Source organism: Hyaena hyaena, unplaced genomic scaffold (assembly GCF_003009895.1).
Source record: "Hyaena hyaena isolate Hyena2069 unplaced genomic scaffold, ASM300989v1 scaffold_247, whole genome shotgun sequence".
NCBI lineage: Eukaryota > Metazoa > Chordata > Mammalia > Carnivora > Hyaenidae > Hyaena > Hyaena hyaena.
Genome location: NW_024080879.1, coordinates 1,437,719 through 1,457,670, shown reverse-complemented (window position 1 = coordinate 1,457,670; position 19,952 = coordinate 1,437,719). Strand labels below are relative to the sequence as shown.

At 37.3% G+C, this 19,952-nt stretch overlaps 1 protein-coding gene across 2 annotated transcripts in view; it reads left to right on the top strand.

Moving 5' to 3' along the window:
- Positions 1–297: 297 nt before the first annotated feature.
- Positions 298–19,952, top strand: part of LMO3 (LIM domain only 3) — a 148,923-nt gene continuing 129,268 nt past the window's right edge. The window contains exons 1-2 of one of the 2 annotated variants that reach the window (XM_039244650.1): positions 298–534; positions 1,237–1,353. In XM_039244650.1, the coding sequence (XP_039100581.1) occupies positions 1,296–1,353 (58 nt within the window). In that variant the 5' untranslated portion in view covers positions 298–534; positions 1,237–1,295. The remainder of the gene's footprint in view (positions 535–1,236; positions 1,354–19,952) is intronic. The other variant, XM_039244654.1, reaches the window with a different exon arrangement.

The window sequence follows — 19,952 nt, the reverse complement described above, 5'->3', positions numbered from 1 at the left end:
GACTTTCAGAAAGGCAAATTTCTAAAAGATTACTCTAGTCAACGTGCGAAGAGAGGACTGAAGAGAAAGAAGACTGGACACAAAGACCAGCTGGATGAATATCATTTAGGGTAATTTCAGGAGAAATGAGAGGGTTATTTGGATCCATCACTAAGCCACAGAGTCTGGCATCCCACCTACTACAGAATCATAATGGCCTTCTACTCTAGATTTTCAATCTGTTCAGCATAGCCTCGCCATGGTTACCTCTATTCACTTCATCCTAGAATTCTCTTTGGCTGTCTCTAAGATGATACATAAAATCCCTGTCTTAACCATGTGTTTATTGCTGAACACTGAATAGATATGCGAGTACCAAGTATCTAGGGGTAGAGTCCAGGGGTAGAGAGTCACAAAATCCCAAGAGCTTACAACAGGGATGAGTATCTTACCATAAAGTGACAGCTGCCAGGAGAAGATCATTTATAGCACAATTTTTGAAATGGCTAACTTCCTGTGGTTCACCTAGTTTTTGAAAAAATCAGCTCCTGTGAGGTAAGCCTGATGAATCAGATTACCTGTCTTACACTGTGTTGGTTTAGCTACATGTAGATACCAAAATCTATCAAGTTACTTCATGTCAGATTGTTCTTTGTTATTTTAAATTACTCTTAGATCCCCCAAAGCCACAGCTATTCCCAAGAGAACCCTCATCTGGTAACAAATTACAGTGATTAAGGCAAGTGATAATGGTGACCTGAAGTAATGCAGTGAAAATGAGGAAGAAAATGATTTAAGGGGTAACAAAATAGGATGGCTACTTAAAGATGCATTAGATAAGGGAATAATTATGAGGCAATGGCTCATTCATATGTCGGTTTATTTATTGTACAAATATTTACTAAGGGCTGAAATGGGGTGCTCATACTGAACCAGAAGCTGTGCTGATGCTTGACATGGGGTGGTAAAAGGTCAGATATGGGGGTGCCTGGGTAGCTCAGCTGGTTACGCATATGACTTTGGCTCAGGTCATGATATCAGAGTTCATGAGTTCAGCCCCACGTGGGGCTCTGCGCTGAAGCATAGAGCCTGCTTCAGATTCTGTCTCCGTCTCCCTCTCTCTGCCCCTGCCCCCCTCACATTGTCTGTCTGTCTGTCTCTCTCTCAAAATAAATGAATAAACTTAAAGAATATTTAATGTTGCTGAGGGATAAAAAATGATGCACAGTTAACAAAGTAAATGTTTTGTGCCGTTAGGTAGATAGTGGTATCATTTGCTAAGAGGTGGAACGAACGAGGAGGAGCAGGTTTGGAATATGCTGAGTTGGGTCCACAGTGCAACTCGTGAAGACTTTCTCCCCAAGCCTGTTATTGGTAATGTCCCTAACCATTTGCATTAAGCTATGTATTCCTTTGGTGTAATTAAAAAGCGGACGGCTAGGTGTCATTTGTTTGCCTTTATAAGTTCAGAAGAAACATACAGAGGTGACCTTATCAGATGGAAGAGCCCAAATAAGAAGGGATCAGAAAGTTTTAGTTGGTTGACGGGAGGACAAGGAAGAAAAGTGAGCAAAAGAAACAAGAAAAAAAATTAACATGTACTGAGTATTTACTAGGTAACAAACACTGCTAAGTGCTTTCTGTTTTTAAGTAAATAACAGAGGGGTAAATATAAAATTTTTACAAAATAAATAATAACTAAGATTCAGTGAAATTATTCAGTTGGTCAACGACACAAATGTGGTAAGTGAGGAAACAGGCATTTGCATCAAGGTCTATCTGACTCCGAATCCTGAGCTTGTTTTGTTAGATGCTGCTTCCCAGTGTTACTTATCCTTGCAATGACAGAAGTCAGCCATGCGGGTAGAGAATTTGGAAGATTCCTGGGGACAGTACGTGGAGACCATTGGGACAGATGTACATGCTGCTGGCTGTCTTCATCCCCAGCCTCTCCCTTTGGCTCCTTCCCTGGGTATTATGCTCACCACTCCCCCCCCATACCACCTACTTCTCATCATTCTCTCCCTAAGTGTCACACACCTACCTGCTCTGGGCCCCATTTCTTCAGACCCTCTGAGTAGACCTGGGCTAGAGTCAGGACTCATTAGCAAACCTGCTGGGTGATGATAGCTAAATTATCTCATGTGAGCTTTCATTATCTCATCTCTAAAGTACAGGTAATTATTCCTGCCTCGTGCCACTTGAAAATTTATACATAAAATTATCCAATATTCTTATTGCCATACAGGAATTATGCAACACATGTTTCAGTGTGAAAATGTCAGAGAACATATGGTCCATGTTAATGATGAAGATAATAATAATAATAGTAATAATTTGGTCCATGTTAATATATGAAGATAAGACTAATCAGGTCTCTCCATCTCTTAGGTGACATTCATGTTTTTCATGTCACAAATCTCTAACTCGATAGAAAGAATCCATTTAAGGGCAAAGGCCATAATTTCTAATTTATGTGTGTTCTTATAATAGTTAATACTTCATTGTGAAAACAGTGTATTTTTATTTATATTGTAAAGATACCTCTGGGGAGTTCTTCTGGTCTAAAGTTATTGTATATATTCTGATCAGATGTGTGAAAGGAGGATTAAATTTTGGTAACCTGTAAGAAAATATAATTGATTGGTGATGCCCTAAAGCCTCTCTGAGACCAAGCAGCTGCTCTCAGGCTCATAAAGTAGCACTAAGAAGACATCTTAATGCCCTAGACTTTGGAGAAGTCTTGTGATACTCCTTGTGAAGGTAGTCACACACGCTGAAACTCAGTCTTAATTGCATTGAGTGTCTCTGGGCATTGATTTGGCAGCATGGGCTTCTCTTTTGGCTTCAAAGGGTGGCATTTAGATGGCTTTCCTTTTAGAACCAATACAAAAACCATTCTGATGGAGGTTATAAAAAATGTTTCAAATCCTCTTCAGAATTACAATAACTTTTGTTAGAATGAGGCACTGTATTTGGTTTTGGATTCTCCAGTAAGCTTGAAGAATCTTATAATTTTCCTTTCTGACTTGATAAATGACCTTCAAAAAAGCAGTTTGGCAAATTACCATGATGCTAGGCCATCATAGAGAGATTAGGTAGGAGCACTCACAACTGTGTATTTACCAAATCAGAAAACAATGCAAGTTGTCCTACATGTACCTTGACTAAATTTACTGAAAAACCATCCCTAGACAAATGCTAAATTGCTCTCTGGATATTTGAAGACTGTAAATAGCCTACCTAGAGTTTATGTGAGTGACTTGGACTGGCAATAAACAAAAGCTTCCCATAATTTCAATAAAGTGCAAATAGAATCGCAAGCAAAAGAAAGTAAATATCTGTTTAAGATGACCATATAATCAATATCTAGAAATTCAGTTATGACTGTTACTTAACACTTTACAACTGATTTAATTTTTAAAATTTGAGATGGCACAATTTTTAAATGTCAAATCACCGGTAAAGAGAAGTTTTCAACTAGAACTGCAGTAAATCATCTGTGTGCTGTGCAAAATGAAGAGCAAATAGTGTAATTGTGTCTGTGAGTGGGTTGAGAGGATGGCAATGTGAGATTGAGGAAGACAGAAATCTTGGTACTGTCTTCTACTGTACATAAGTCTTCCCCTTACCAGACAGAGATTTATCATTATACAGGGAGAACCTCTTTCAGAAAAATAAAAAATAAAATAAAAAATAAGCCATTTGAATTTATCTGGAAACTACATTTGCTACATAGAAGATGTTTAGTCTCATTTGTATATTTATTCATCACTTTTCACATGTAGTTTTGATTCTAATCTGACCATGAACTTTACAAACCGAACTTCTGTGCTGATTAAAAGTAACGACAGTGCATTTATGAAAGTCAGCAAATCCGTGATTCAAAAAGACACCTTACTAAAGGGTCAGGATTTTATATTAAGAAAGAATGTCTGAAAGCATGGAAGAAATGCTACTCTTTGGGTAAAGATATTCTATTGCTGTGAAAATCAGACATTAATAATTCATTTTTCATAGTATCTGCACTTCTGGCTCTTGGAAAGGCATAATAGTTTGAAAGGCCTACGGGGGTGAGAAGGAGCATTATGTGCCTATCTGAGGCACCCTTTAAAGTTAACTGACCCCTCTGTATCAGGGTGCAGGAAGCCACCCTTGAAACATGGAACAAAATTTTCTCCTATTTAAAATCATTCTGAATTAATGTTGTCTATAACCTCCAACTTTGGAAAAGCCTATATGGAATTAATAAAATAAATCAGAGAGAAGGGTTTGAAGAGTATACTTCGGGAGCTGTGTAAAAGAAAATGGTAAAGACTGTCAAGATGTTCCACCAGTTGGTTCCAATTATCAAACCTTCAAAAATATAAATTAATTATTATGATAGGCATGAGGGCCCAAAGATGAATTAGACCTAGTCTCTGGCCTGGAAAAGCTCACCATCTGGGAGAGGGGACGATCACTAAGAGTTCATCGTGGCTAGTAGTCTAAGGATGGAGATACATACAGGGTGTTATTTGAACAAACAAGGCAGGAAGTTATTCCGACTTGCCCAGGCCAGGAAAAGATGACATCTGAGCGGAGTCTAAAGGCAATGAGTAGGTATTCATCAGGAACTGTTAGTGTGTTCTGGAAAAAGGTTGGCATTGTAAAAGATGGTCCATGATTATGTAAGCAAAACCACTGAAAGAGAAAGCAGTGTGATGTACTGAGGAAGCTAAAGGTGTTTGGACTGCATAAAATATCAAGTAGGAGGTGAATAGAGATGAGACAGAAGATGTTAAGCAACAGACAGACGAAGGAAAGTTTTGTATGCCCTGTTAAGGAGCTTGGAGTCTATTCTTTAGGAATGGGAAACCCCTGAATATGAGCAGATGAGTGACATGCTTCCAGCAAAGTAGTGGAAAAAATAAGATACCATGTTTGTCAAAATATCCTATTAATATATCAACATACAGTTCATATTTCAGTAAGCCTCAGCTTCTTTTGTGGATAACATTTAAGTTACAGATTAATATTTATGGAATAAATGTTGCCTGTGCATATAAATCTGTGGGGCAAAAGAAATAAAACCATTAAGTAAACATCTAAGACAATATATAATTATGTGCATTATTTTTAAACATTCTATTAAGATAGTAAGTGTGAATTCCAAAAAAGGAGTGTTTCAAAAAAGGAGTTGAGACATTAGGGCAGCTGGAAAAATCTAACTTGGAAATTAAATTGAACTTAAGTTGCACAAACCTATAAATCTGTTTTGTTTCTCCACTTCTGTTAGAGAATGCAGTGTGATGCCCACCAAATATTGTCCTTGCCATACTATGTTTCTCCGGCCCCTTGCCATTAGGGAAGGCCATGTGATGAGTTGTGCCAAGGAGGACGAGGCAGTAGTGTTGCAGGCCACCTTTTGACTCAAGCAGTGAAAAGTTTTGGGGGAATTTCTAAGTCCTTTTTTGCCCTGTCGTGAAGTCTGACAATGTTTCAGGAGGTTGAGCCCCCAACAGTCTGGGTTTGTGAGTGACTGCATGGAGCAGAGCCCTTCACCCTGATCGCACCAGATAAACTTATGTGGACCATAAGTCAGAATAAACCTAGTCTGCCCAAATGCTTTCTCCATTCTTTCCCTCTCCTTCCCCTACTGTTTTGTGCCTTGCATAAAACCACCAGAGGGATCTAATGCTCTTCTTTTGTTCTGCACAACAATTTTTTTCCTTGTGGGCACCACTGCTTTCAGAAAATAGAAGACACAATATAAAAACAACAACAACAAAAGGCAAAGACAAAGATGCCACAATTGGACCAAACTTTAGAAAAATATTAGAGACAATAGATCAGGATTCTAGCTGTAGCTCTATCTGGGAAGGACTTGGGTGATTGTTTTATCTTACTTTAATTGGTTTTCCAATTTTTCTAAAATAAGCCTGCATTATTTTTATAATAAAAATAAGCCCTTTTAAAATTAAATTTTAAAAAATGATTTGGAAGATTGCCAGAAGTTGGTTCCCATGAACACCAAACATAAATGAAGTAGAAAAAAAAAAGTAGGTAAGAGTCACCTGACATTTTTAGACTCTAAATATATGTGTGGATTCAGTATATACAATTCTTTTCCCCTCTATTGTTTAAAAACATGATCTATTACAATATTGTAATATCAAGTTATAATTATTTTATAGTTTAAAATATTTAGCTTATTTCTTAGAACTAAGATTTACTTAGATACTGTGCTGCCTAAATTGTGTTTGAATGTACTGAGAAGTAAAACATTAGTCTTATTCATTTATTTGCTTCATTTTGCTTTTCTTCAATAAATTTTCCATATATGATACTCAAAAACATTCCAAGAAAATGTTATATTTAATTAGAAAGCCTTGATATTTAAATTATCTGCTTCTCTCTAGAAGCTAATATTAGAGGAAAAATGTCTATTACATCTATTTTTACCTACAGATTTAGCATTTGAACATATTTGTTGAATTTTTAAGTGGTTTTGTTTTACTAAATTTTGCAGGTACGATGAAAATATTGTGGAAAAATTAAATTAGTATACAATGTTATGGCGGAATGTTGATTGCTTACCTGTTAAGATATTCTAATTAGACCTTTTGCAATTTAATTCCCCATAACTTAAATCTTCAGATTTCATTTTGAATTAATGGCTTACTGAAACTGAAAACAATTTGTGTAGAGAAAAAATTTTAGCATATTTAAGATCTCAAGGATCTGGAATTGATTAAACTAACAGTATCTTGGCTGAAAATGCAATAGATATATAGCCAACATGAGGTGTTAAAAATAACTTTGATATACATTTTTTCTATTCTTCAATTTCATACGCTGCCTAGAACTTCAAATGTTTAAGAGCTTGATTCTCAAAACTGGCAAGGTTGGGAACCAGCCTGTAATTTACAAATAAAGCAACACCTTGCCCAAAGCTCTGATTTTTTTTCCACAATATTTCATCATTTTCTCTCAATAACATTAAATCAGGACATGTGATGTTTGTGTTTACTAAAATAGAGCATGTGTTTCAAAATAAATTGTGAAACCCTGCTTTATATTCTTAAATAAAATTCTACCTTATAATAAGTCAGTGAGATCGAGTAACATTCTAGTCCGTGATATGTCTACTAGAAATCTGAGAGTCTGAGAAGTGTAAATAAATGTATAAGGTCATGCAAAATCTAGGCCAGACCCACCCTGAGTGAAATTATCTTCATGTTTCAGGAACAGAGATCATACACGAGGGCTGTCATCATTGCCTGATTATTGTTGATTATCTCATTTATGTTTTATCATTGTTACCAAAAAAAATATATATATATGTTAAAAGCGTATGTTAGAAAGTGTGTATTTCAAAACCTCTCTATTTCTCTATTTTAAATGCTTGCATAGAGAAAAAGCATGGCCTGCTGCATTTCCAGTGAAAGCCCTCAATTGTACCATTACTCAACATTGTATCAGATCTATGTTGTGAACTAGACACAGTAGGCAGGAGAGGGGTAAGGAGAAAGGATGCCTTCACAGAATCAGTCTTAACCCTCTACGTTGTCTCTTCCATCCATCTACTCCTCCTCCTACTCCTTACAGATCATGAGCTCAGCAGTTGTCCTTTCTCCATTTACTGTCTCCGTGGCTTTCATAAATCACTTGACCCTCTGAGCCTTGTAAAATTGTAGTGACAGTATCTGTGTCATATTCCTATGTGTGAGTTAAAATGAGACAGTACAAGTAAATTGCTTAGAACAGGGCTTGGCACATGTAAGCACTCAATGTTTGTTATTATCATTAGTGGTGCTATTAATTTTAATGTTATCAAGGCACACACTTCTTTGTTTCTATTAGGCACTTCATGCTATTCTACCATCTTTTTTTTTTTTTTTTTTTGAGAAAGAGATACAGAGCAAGTGAGGGGGGCGGGGCAGAGCGAGAGGGAGACAGAAGCCCAAGCAGGCCCCACACTGTCAGCACAGAGTCAGATGCAAGGCTTGAACTCACAAACCATGAGATCATGACCCGAGCCGAAGTTAAAAGTCGGCTGCTTAACTGATGGAGCCATCCAGGCACCCCTCTACCATCTTTTATTTTGTCCTTACCTGTGTGCTGTGTAAGTGTCTATATCCATTTTGGAGTCACGAAGATCAGTAAGACACACTGCGTTCCAGACATGGCCTGTACTACACTCCTGTACCTGGCCAGTCATCATTTCATCAATGAGGTATTCTTTATCATTCTATCCAAATCTCCAAGTTACGAATTATTTCACTATATAGTTTGATCCCTTGGAATGAAGCACCACAGACAAGCACTGTGGATGGTGCCTTTGAGAATCAGGGTTTCCAGCTGCCTATTTGTCATCAGCATCTATTTCAAAGATTTACCACTTTGCTTGAGGCAACTGCCATACTGCCCCTTCAGCCTCAGCAAATGGTCTTGCCTATTTCGTGGAAGAAATAATAGAGGACATTAGATAATACTCTGTCCATCCTTTCCAAACAAAGAACCAATTACCTGTGTTACTCACAGCTTTACCTCTTTCCCACTGTCTTGGAAAGAGAGAGTATCTCCCTATCAAAACTAATGTGTTTTTTCTGAGCTTCACTGGTTAGCCTTTCCCATCCTCCCTAGACCTCACGGAAAAATATTACTTTCTTATTTTTCAAATGTATGATACCTTCAAACTCCGTTTCCTATCCCCCCCACCAAAGACTCATTCTCCCAAAATACTGGTCTAACTTTGCTTCTTCCATTTATTCCCAAGATACTTGAAGGAAGCTTCAAATTTGCCTTATCTTTCATACTCACTCAACCCTCTGCAGTCTAGCTTCATATCATAACGCTTTCTGTGATACTTCTAAGCACCATCTTCAATGGAGTGGACATGGGAGGTCCATTCCTTACATCTGCTACTGCTGATGACTTTTTATCCGCACCTCCTTCTGCCTGTAAAACATTGCTCATTGCTGATTTCTACCCTGCCACTCTCACAGCTGCATCTCACTTGCCCTTCTGCTCCTTAAACCTGTGCTTTCTGTGTTCCTCAGCCCCTTTTTGCACTCTACAAATTCTCCTAACGGTTTGCACACTGTATACTTTTCCACATTCACTGCATTACTATCCACCTGCCTCGAGTTGAGCACAAGCAAGGCCACCATAGCACTCACTCACATTAGGATGCCACACCTGGAGATGAACTCTGTTCAGTTTTCAGTAAAACAAGGCTGCTTAAAGCATATGCCTGGATAGGTCACCTTATTAGGAAAGAAAAGCAGAGCCGATTTAACTTGCCTTAAACATACACTCTACTTGTAGGCTTCTGCTAAATGCTTGAAGGGAAACTAACAGTATAGAGTAGAGGACAAAAAAAGCATTTCCTTTATGCAAATGTGCAGGACAAGATTTGATCACACATAAGTATTCAGAGTTCAGGGATTTCGAGGCTCCAAATAAATGGCTAATTTTTCTTGGCAAATGAAATTGAATTATTAAATTATCATACTGGTGTTGGACATTGTAATGGAAGGGAAAAGAAACCGTCTATTTATTTCCCCCCTCAAGGCCATGTTATATTAGAATGTTTCCTGCTTAACAGCTGCACCTGCTGGTAAGGACAAAAGATGCACGATAACTTGATTTTGTAAATAACTTACTGCAATAGGCCGAGACTTTGTGCCGTACCTAATGGGCATGTTGCCTCCTTCTCCTTTGATTGTGTTCCTTTTTTATATCACTTAAAAGGAAGAGGCTTGTCCTGTTGTGTGTACTAGCTTAAATCTGTTTTTGTTACTGCTGGAAATTATTTCTGTTGTCATCTCATCCATTGTCAGCCCACTGTCAGTAAGGCTTGTTTTCAGAATTTAGGGTGAGTTTGCTAAGTGAAACTGTCAACCTGCTCAAACACACAGTCAACTCTATTATTTGCAGTGTTAAAGAAATGTAGTCATTCCTTCACCAAAGTTCGTCTGGAAATAAAAGGAACACGGTTTTAGAAATGAATAAAAAAAAGGAATAATTTGTGATCAACCTAATTTTAGATAAATTTTAAATACATCTTTGAAGGAATACAATTTAAAGCAATTCTTTGATGTTTGACATGAGAGGAATCCAAGAGGGAAAAAAATGCTTAAAAAATATGAATGACACCTAATTTTTTTTTTCTTAAAACACTAGCATTGGGACCCAGAGCCTAGAGAGTATATTTTATATCCTTACATTACCGTAAGTGCTCAGTTTGGAGACCTAAAGAATCATGTGGCTCATCAGACATATGGAGAAAGGATCCTTACCATTCTTAAATGATAAAATATCATTAATTTTGCATGAGTATTATCGAGTGAATGCTGCATTCTTTTATTCCTTGTGTTCATATTTAAAACCAATATAATAATTTTTATGTAATCTATTTTTCTGTTTCAAAAAAAATGACAAATTCTGGCTCTAAACAAAGAAAAATGGATTGTGCAAGCTAGGTTCACCTCTCTTTTGTATTGCTTTTAAGTTGATCCCTTAAGGAGGGGCTGAGGGAATTGATAGAATCCGTGTATGGAAAGGTGGCCAGAGGTGCATGCCATGTCACAAGGTGTGAATAAGATGTAGTTACCATGGTCCTGCTGGCAAGCATATATCCCAGGCACCCAGCACCTAGTTAGTGAGATCTTATTCTACATGCCACACACAAGCATGCACACTTACAGGCGTGTCGTACGTATGACCGGGTATATAGGGGAAGAACAAATCTCAGGAACCATTGATATAAGACTCACTTCCTAATAATCCACCATCATGGTTAAATCTCAAAGATATTGTCATGATTGTCATGGGGCCTAAACACTTTTGTGTTCACAAGCCCCTTCCTCCATGAAACAAAACATTAAGTTATATTTTATTATTGCATGAGTGTGAAGACAAACTTATTAGTATGATGTAACAAAACACGTTTTGAGCTAAAAGGTTTTTTTTTATTTCCATCTAATCAAAAGATAAATAAAACATGTTCATGGGTATCTAAAAGTATTGTGAGCCCCAGACATTGCCTGCTATGTCAAATGAATAAGATAGCCCTGGATACCTATGAGTTCAGTTGATTTTGTAAATAACTTACTGCAATAGACTTATTGCTTATTTACTGCCAGATTTATCACTCTTACCTTGACTACTCACTTAAACCCGTGGATTGGGAAATGCCAATAGAAACTTTCTACTTACTCATATGATGTTACCTGAGATTTAAAACCAAATTTCTAATCATCCACAAATTAGATCCACCTCCAACTTGCATATTTCCATCATTGCTCCCATCTTTTCCCATTCTTTCAAAAATAAGAACTCAGGGGGTGCCTGCGTGGCTCAGTAGGTTGAGTAGCAGACTCTTGATGTAAGTTCAAATCATGATTTCACAGTCGTGGGATTGAGCCCTGTCTGGGTACTGCGCTGAGCATGGAGCCTGTTAAGATCCTCTCACTTCTTCCCCTCCCCTGTTCCTGTTCTCGCTCTCTCTCTCTCTCTCTCTAAAAACGAAAAATAATCTTAAAAGTAATAGGAACTGAGGAGTATTCCTGACTCTGCGTTTCCTCATATTGTATATTGAGCATTCAATTTGAATGAGCTATCTTTTTTGACCTTAGTGTACAATCCCCACCACCACCCTTCACAAGAGATTCAACACTTCACACATGAGCTTCAGCACAGGATTTCTAAAAGGTTTTCTAACATCTTTCCTATTATAGTTATTTTGTACATTAAGGCTGGATTAATTGCAAGAATCTCTAGTGTAAATAATATAAAAACTAAATATTTCTAATTTATGACCCTATTTTATAAACTGATATCATCAACTTATTTCTCTCAACTCCCCAGATGAGGTCTTCATTGGTCTGTGGCATGTTCCTTGACATCCACCACACGAATCACACCTGTTCCCACCTTGTCTCCTTCTGTTGAGCTGTTCTCTCCCCTCATTCTCCACCAAAAGCTTCTCCACAGTTTCAGATCCAGATTTAGTTCTATGCCCACCACAAGGTTCCTCCCAAGTACTCCATTTAAGAAGATCTCATCATTCTCTAACCCCTAGCCATTTTCAAGGCATACTATTACTGCTTACACTAGCCTCTCCTGTGTATATCTACTCACTTCCTAAGTGTCATGTTCATCACATATTTTGTGTGTTTCTACAGTGCTTAGAAGGGTACTAGTTATAATGACAGAGAGCTAATATTTATTTATTAGTACCTTAATTAAAACATTTTAATTAATTTTTTAAAATAATGATTATCCAAAATATTTGTAAGCTATAAAATTACCATAATAAGTAAAAATAGAAATAATACTGCTAGCCTTTTTTTTTAAAAAACCCTATATCCTATATATGTTGAGGGTTTTTTTTTTAATCATTTGTAGTGATTGTGTGCTGGTATCATATAACAAGGAACCCAGAATTTATCAATTATGTTGGATAGAAACCCAACTCAAACTATTTTAAGGTTGCTTCACATTCAACCTTTCCACAAATATTTGCCCAACAGCTCTTAAACCTCAGCCTGTTGTTGATTGTGCTGGGAACCTGGAGACGAACAAGAAGTGCTCGTCTTTCACACTCACAGAGTTTACACTCTAGTGGAAGGAGACATACAATGCCAAGTAGTATAAGTTCTGTGAAGGAAATAAAATGGAGTATGATCATAAATAGTAAATGGGAAGCATAGGAACTCATTTAGACTTAATAATCCTGTAGGTCCCCTCTGTAGACCACTCAAATGAAGTGTACATGACAAAAAGGAGGTGGGCAGAGGAAAAGTACAAGAAAATCTGAGGAAAGGAAATTATACCTTGAGAGAAGCAAAAGTGCAAAGTCCTTAAGGCAGGAATAAGCTTGACATAAGAGAATCAGAAAGATCAGACTGCGCTGAGGTCACGTGTCTACTCTTAGATCTTGCTTTGTGACTCGAGATATTCTTATTGACCCCCAAGTACCACGTGTCCACTGCTGTGAGAGGGAACAGCTCCCTCAGAGCCATAGCAGTGAGGAGAGTCTTCTGAGAAGGAAAGGAGGCAAGAGAAGCAAAAGAAAAATGGCCCTGCACATTTTGAAAAAAACAATCTAATAAGAAGCAATGAAATCTGGGTTCAGGATTTCTACAAAATAGAAACTCAACCTCATAGATCTTTTATTTACATGCCTATGTTTCATTCAAACATAGATTGTATAGATTTGAAAGTTACTCTTCATGAAAATCGGATCATTAGTCACCTTATTAGTAATCTTGTCGTCTTTCCAGAAAAAATAATACACCAAAAGTTTTGTGACTTATCTCCTGATTCCAGTTCTGTTTAGTACATTATGCTGAAGGAAGTACAGTGGTCATGCCTTATCTGTGGGGAGATACGTTCTAAGACCCCCAGTAGATGCCTGAAACCAAACCCTAAAGACACTACGTTTTTTTTCCCCTATGCATACATACCTATGACAAAGTTTAATTTGTAAGTTCACCACCATAATAGATTAACAAAATAACTGTTAGTAAAACAGAACAACTATAACAATATACTATGATAAAATGTATGTGAATGTGGTCCCCCTCTCAACATGTCTTATTGTACTCACCTTTCTTCTTCTTGTAACAATGTGAGATGATAAAAGATCCGCATGATGAGATGAAGTGAAGTGAATGATGTAGACATTGTGACGTAGTGTTAGACTACTGACCTATGATGTGTCAGAAGGAGGGTCGTCTACTTCTGGACCACAGTTGTCGGGGGTAACTGAAACCATAGAAAATGAAACTGTGGACAGCAATACCACAAATAAGGGGATTTGCTGTATTTATATTCTCGTCTTGGAATTTTCCCGTGCATAGAAAAATTATGTGTAAATTTGTCTGTTACTGAAGCAGCCTAGTACAGTGAGTAAGAGGTCAGACCATAGAGACAGACATTGTTTGTGTCTTAGTTCTGCCCCTTAGTATCTGTGTGACCTTGGGACTCTCTGCCTTACTAGTCCTCTCATCCTTAAGTAGTGGAAATGATAGTATTTACCTTATAATGTTTGTTGTGAAGATGAAGTAGAAAAAACTTATATAAAGAACTTAGAGGAATATTTGGCATGTAGTTAAGATTCAATAACTGTTAATTACTATTATGATTATTACTGATTTGAAAAACACTAGAAATTATAAAACTTCATATAAAATGGAAATCCCCAAAGAAATGCTATAAAATAATGGGATTGTTTTGAGATGATTAATATTATAGTGTTCTACTGTATTTTTCTTTTTTTTTTTTGAGTTTATTTATTTATTTTGAGACAGCACACAGAAGTGGGGAAGGGGCAGAGAGAAAGAATCCCAAGCAGGCCCACACTATCAGCTTGGAGCCCCATGTAGGGCTCAAACTCATGAACCATGAGATCATGACCTGAACCTAAACCAAGAGTCAGATGCTTAACGAACTGAGCCAGCCAGGTGCTCCCGAATATATTTTCACTTTTTATAAACCAATAAAAACACATTAAGCTCCAACTACAATATCCAAAATCATTATTGTGGTGCAAAAAATATAGAATAATATTTAGCTGGTTTAAAGCACATACAAACAATTGCAACTGAGGTTCAAAACTAGAGTATGAATGAGAAGTTTAATATTGCATGTGCTATTACACACAGTAATTTAGAAAATGGTTCTAACGCTTCTAAACCAAAATGAAGAAATACATACACACAAGGACAGAATGTGAATGGTACTGTGTATTGCTGGTATAAAAAGAAAGAAGTTAAAAATGTGTTACGATGCAATGAAATGTATTTTATTAGAAAACTGTACGTTGTCAATAATACCATTACACCAGGTGTTTTGATCTCTTTTATGAGTTTATTGGGATTTCTTTTTATCTAAAAACAGATAACATTTTAAGACGATGTGTGACACACTAATAATGCCTTGACCATATTCTTTCAGTACACTCTGTTAAAATATTTAACCAGTATTGGCCCAATAAAAGAGAGAATCTTATAATAGACTAATCAAATTTCTTTCCTTAGAAAGCTTTAATATAAATGTTTACAGCACTTGACGTATTCTTGTGAGAACATCAGTTCTCAGGTTCTTTACTTGATTCATTCATTTGTTCCTCTGCAGCCCTAAAACACACCAATTCATTTGGTACTCAGTAGATCTTGAAAGAATAAATGAGGAAGAGGATGTATGAAAGCGAATACAAATAATTTTAGTGTAGTAAGATCACTGGGTAATTCCTCTTCTTGTTGCTGTACAAAAAGAGAGAAGAATGAAGATGGATATTAAGGGCTTACTCGGTCACTGGCTTTAGGTATATATTGTGTCATGTTGCATCTCCGGTCCGGCTTGTCAGATTGGTGTCACTCTACCCCCATTGTCAGATGAGAAAATCGAGGCCTAGACAAAACATATGCCAAAGCCCACAGCTAATTAATGATTGTGCCACTGTTCACATCGGGGTCTGTACAGAACACAATCCATTTCTGTAACACCACATTGTGCTGCTTCCTTGTAATTAATGACATTAGGTGTTAATGTCACTATTTCCCCATCAATCTTCACTTTCAACAACCTTATGATATATAAGAGACTAAATACATATGTAAAATTATTTTTTCTGTGCATTTCTGCATTTTTATACTTATAAGCCAGACTATGAAAGAAATAAGTCTTTTGTACCAGTAAAAATGATCTCCAATCCTTTTTTCATTTCAAATTTAATTTTTAAAATTTCCTTCTTATTCCCCATTATCTGTCCCTCAACTCCTTTTCTCCAACTGAATAAATAAATAAATAAACACACAAACAAAAAATCAGGTTTACAGTAATGTCTAAGATCCTTGACTTTTTACTAATATTGACAAGGCACAGAATTGAACTTTAAATTTGTGTTTCCAAATAAACATCTAGTTATAAGGACTACATTGAAAGGAAACTAATGAAATTCCAAGCTGCTCTGGGGTGGCTGTTTTATTCTGATCGGTGGTAGATTGCACTATTGACCAAATGTCAGACACGGAGCGATACAATGATTGAATAAAAGTGTATACATAATCGGAGCAGAGAACTTTGCCAGGACCAGCTTTGTCGTCTTTCTCATAATACTAAAGGAAATTCTTTTTTTTTTTTTTTTCCCTCCTCTCTGAGTGCAAATAAATTTTTTCTTTCTGGGCCCCCTCTTCCTTTTATTGGTGCCCCCAGATAAAATAATGCAAGATGCCTTAGCCAGAGACGCTGATGAAATATTTTCAGCCTAGATATTAATCTGTTATCAGTTCTGTAGGTGTGAAATGTGATGAAGATGACAGAGAATCATGCTCTGCAGGCCTCAAGTAATTTGCACCAAAGATATTTAGATCTATCTTTGGACACTGCAGATCAGTTATTATGGGAGGGGAAAAGCCCTTGGGGAGTCTACCTTGAAACATATTTCAAATGCCAAGGGAGTTGCATGAAAATTGGGTAATGAATGAAACTCTGATTGCAGAAAAATCACTTTGGAATGTGACTGCTGCAGCACAATGTTACTGTGTGTAAACCTTAAATGCTTAACACCATGGACTGAGTCGTTTGGATTCTGTGATGCATGCTGGTCCCACTTTCTGTCTTTACTCTTCTTGCACCATTCAGTTAGAGATGAATAAATATTTGTCATAGAACCTGATGGTTATATTTTTTCCTTTAATTGAAAAAATGACCGCAGTGTATTCATAATATATGAGAGCCTGTAGACAGCTTATGATAAGTTCACCAAAGAAATTTTATCTTCTTTATCCCTATACCTCTGCATAAATCAAATGTTGTTTCTTAAACTCCAAAAGGTATTTCTGAATGCCTCTAAACTAAACTAAACCAAGTTCTAGACAAGACTGGGCTTCTCATTCCCAATAATCAAAATGGGATCAAGAGACATTATAAAGACTTCCTTCTGGAAAACTTATCTGAAATGGCCAGAAGTGGTTTACAATGGTAATCTGCCTGGAGGGGATGGTAGTGTTCTCATTCCTACTTTTAATTTAGAAATCTAGCTTGAGACAAAGAACCCATGGTCACTTATGTCACGTCGGCCCTTACCATGAATAGAAGTACGGGATCAGAAATCCTAACATAACTATGCAGACACGTCACATTAAGTTAAGTTATGTCTGTAGGAACTCAGCAAATTCTGCTGTTAAGAGTGAAATTGAAAATATGTTTAATAACGGAGATATAGACATGCTTTTCTATAAGGTCTTTTTCTACAAGATCTAAGAACTGTCTCTTTTCTTGAAGTCTGCCCTGAGTGAAACAGATAATTGTACTCCATTTAAATAAGTACACGTTTTTCTCACAACCCCTAAGAGAATTTCTTTAAATATTTATTTGTGGGGTGCCCGGTGCTCAGTTGGCTAAGCATGTGATTCTTCCTTTCGGCTCAGGTCATGATCTTGCAGTTCGTGAGTTTGAACCCCCCCACATCAGGTTCTGAGCTGACAGTACAAAGCCTGCTTGGGAATTTCCCTCTCCCTCTGTCTTTGTCCCTACCCCACTCACTCTCTCTGTCTCTGTCTCAAAATAAAGTTATTTGCATGACTGTTTATATGTTTTAGAGTATAACCTGTGCAGGGACAGAGAGTATGTCCTCACCGGTGTCTGGCCCATAATAAACGCCTAACAAGTGCTTGTAGAATGAGCACATTAAGGAAGGGAAGAAAGAACGTATGAGTTAAAGCAAATGGGGTAATGTGTAGGAAAATCACCAATGAAAGGGAAAATGCCTCTTTTGGCAGAGAGGGTGGGGTGAGGCGGGACTTGTTCTCACATGTTAGAAATGGCAAAATCGGAAAAGGAAGAAAACAAGGGAGACATTCGGAAATAATTTTCATCTGTTGTGGAATCAAAGGGTGGAATAGAGAGGGCCAAAAGTAGAAATATTGTACTCTTTTTACCTGCACCAGAAGGTTATCTACCAAGTGACATCAGAACTAAAGAAATTTACTCTAGGTTTTAGGGGTATATGAGCCAGTTGTATTCCAGAAAAGTGACTTTCATAATGAAGCCACTTCTGACCCTGGAAGTTCTGATCCAAGTCACTTCATTCCAATTTTCAAAATAGTGCACAGGTGGCTGCCAGCTACACCCATGGCACCAGCCTTCACCAGGCTTAGTTCAGAATGGTGAAGTTTGGCATGACCTTCCCCGAAATATCTTTCCCACATAGACCTAGTGTGTATCATGTATTTCAAAGCCATAGTGCACCTCAATGGAAACACCTCAGCTCCATAATAAATTCTCAGATGCCTCAGAGAAAGGAAGCTCATTGCTAAATGACACATCTTAAGAATGGAGGTTTGACACCACTAGCATATGTTCTGCTATTTTCTTTTCTGTCTTTGTTGTGCTGCTCTTGACCATTTCAGATGTGTAAAATTTGGTAAGGACCTCTGTCTGGTGGATGGACCCTCCCATTACACACCACTGTCTAGAAGTGAGTGCACATGTACTTTGATACCAGAAGAAAAATTCTGATCATGAACACACAGCAATATGAAAATAGAGAAACATTAGTGTTTGTGTTTCGTCCCCTTTAGAATCAGTCTTAAATAGCCCATCCAGAAATTCTTTCTATATCTAGATTCCCTCATGGCTTTAACCATTTTAGCCCTTGCTCCTGGATCTATTTCAGATCCTAGAAGGAGCCCTCAGGGGCCAGATGATATCACTCCTGGATTTCCCCTGGGAGGCAGAGATAGATCGTTCCTTACCTTGAGAGAAGTAGGTTTGCGCCTTCCACAGGGTTCCAAATGTAGCAACTGTGAAAAATAAACTAGACTTTGCTATGATAGCACAGTGTACAGTATTTGATAATATAAATTTGAGATAGTATTATACCAAATGATGCTCTTCCCACCAGGGGTGGAGAGGAGAAGGAATGAAGGGAATTAGAGTTGGATCAATGGGATTTTAATTTTTTTTTTTAGGAGGAAAGCAATTTTTTCAATTCAGAATTTCAGAGTAGAGGTGGGGGAAGCCTGAAGGTTTAAATTCCCAGAGGGTAGGATCTAATATGGATTCCTTTATACGCTAAAAAGTCACATAAATGGGACTTTTCGAAAACATTTTATATAAATGAGAATGAAAATGACAAGAGAGGAGACCATTTTAATTAGTTCTTGCAATAGAGATAGAGGAGGAAGTGGTGGAGAAAAGCTGAAATACTTTTATTTTATTTTTTATTTTAGAGAGAGAGTACAAGCAGGTTAGGGGGGCAGAGGGAGAGAGAGAAAGAATCTTAAGGAGGCTTCACTTTCAGCACGGAGCCTCACTGCAGGGCTCAGCCTCACAACTGTGAGATCATGACCTGAGCCAAAATGAGGAGTTGGACACGTAGCCAACTGAGCCACCTGGTCTTTCCAAAAAGCTAAAATGTAGAGAAGACTGAAAAATTGTTAGTTCTCTGGAGACTCACCTAAAGAGAAAAAAAAAATCCTTAAATTTTTCAAAGTAGATCTCTTTTTGCAAGAAAAAAAAAGAAAGCAAAATTGAATTGTCCACGGACTTAGGAAATTAAGACTTAGAATGGATTCTTCTATTAGGAAATGCATTTGTTTGCTTAATTTGTTATTAATTTTTAGTAGGAAGCCCTCACCATTCATGACCTCACCACAGACAACATGACCATTAGGTGAAAGTGAACCATGAGTAACTGGGGAAACATTCTTTTCGAATCAGAAGATCAAAAACAGGTCCCAGGTCCATCACTGAAATTGCTACATGTCCTTGGACAGTTTACTTCATCTCTGAAGTGTCAATTCCTTTATCCGGTGCTTGGCTGGCTCAGTGGGTAGAGCAGACAATTGTTGAACTTGGGGTGGTGAATTCAAGCCCCCCATTGGGTATACAGCTTGCTTTAAGGAAAATAAAGGCACAAAAATAAATAAACCTAATTTTGTAGGCTTTCTGATGTTCAAGTAAGATAATGGATA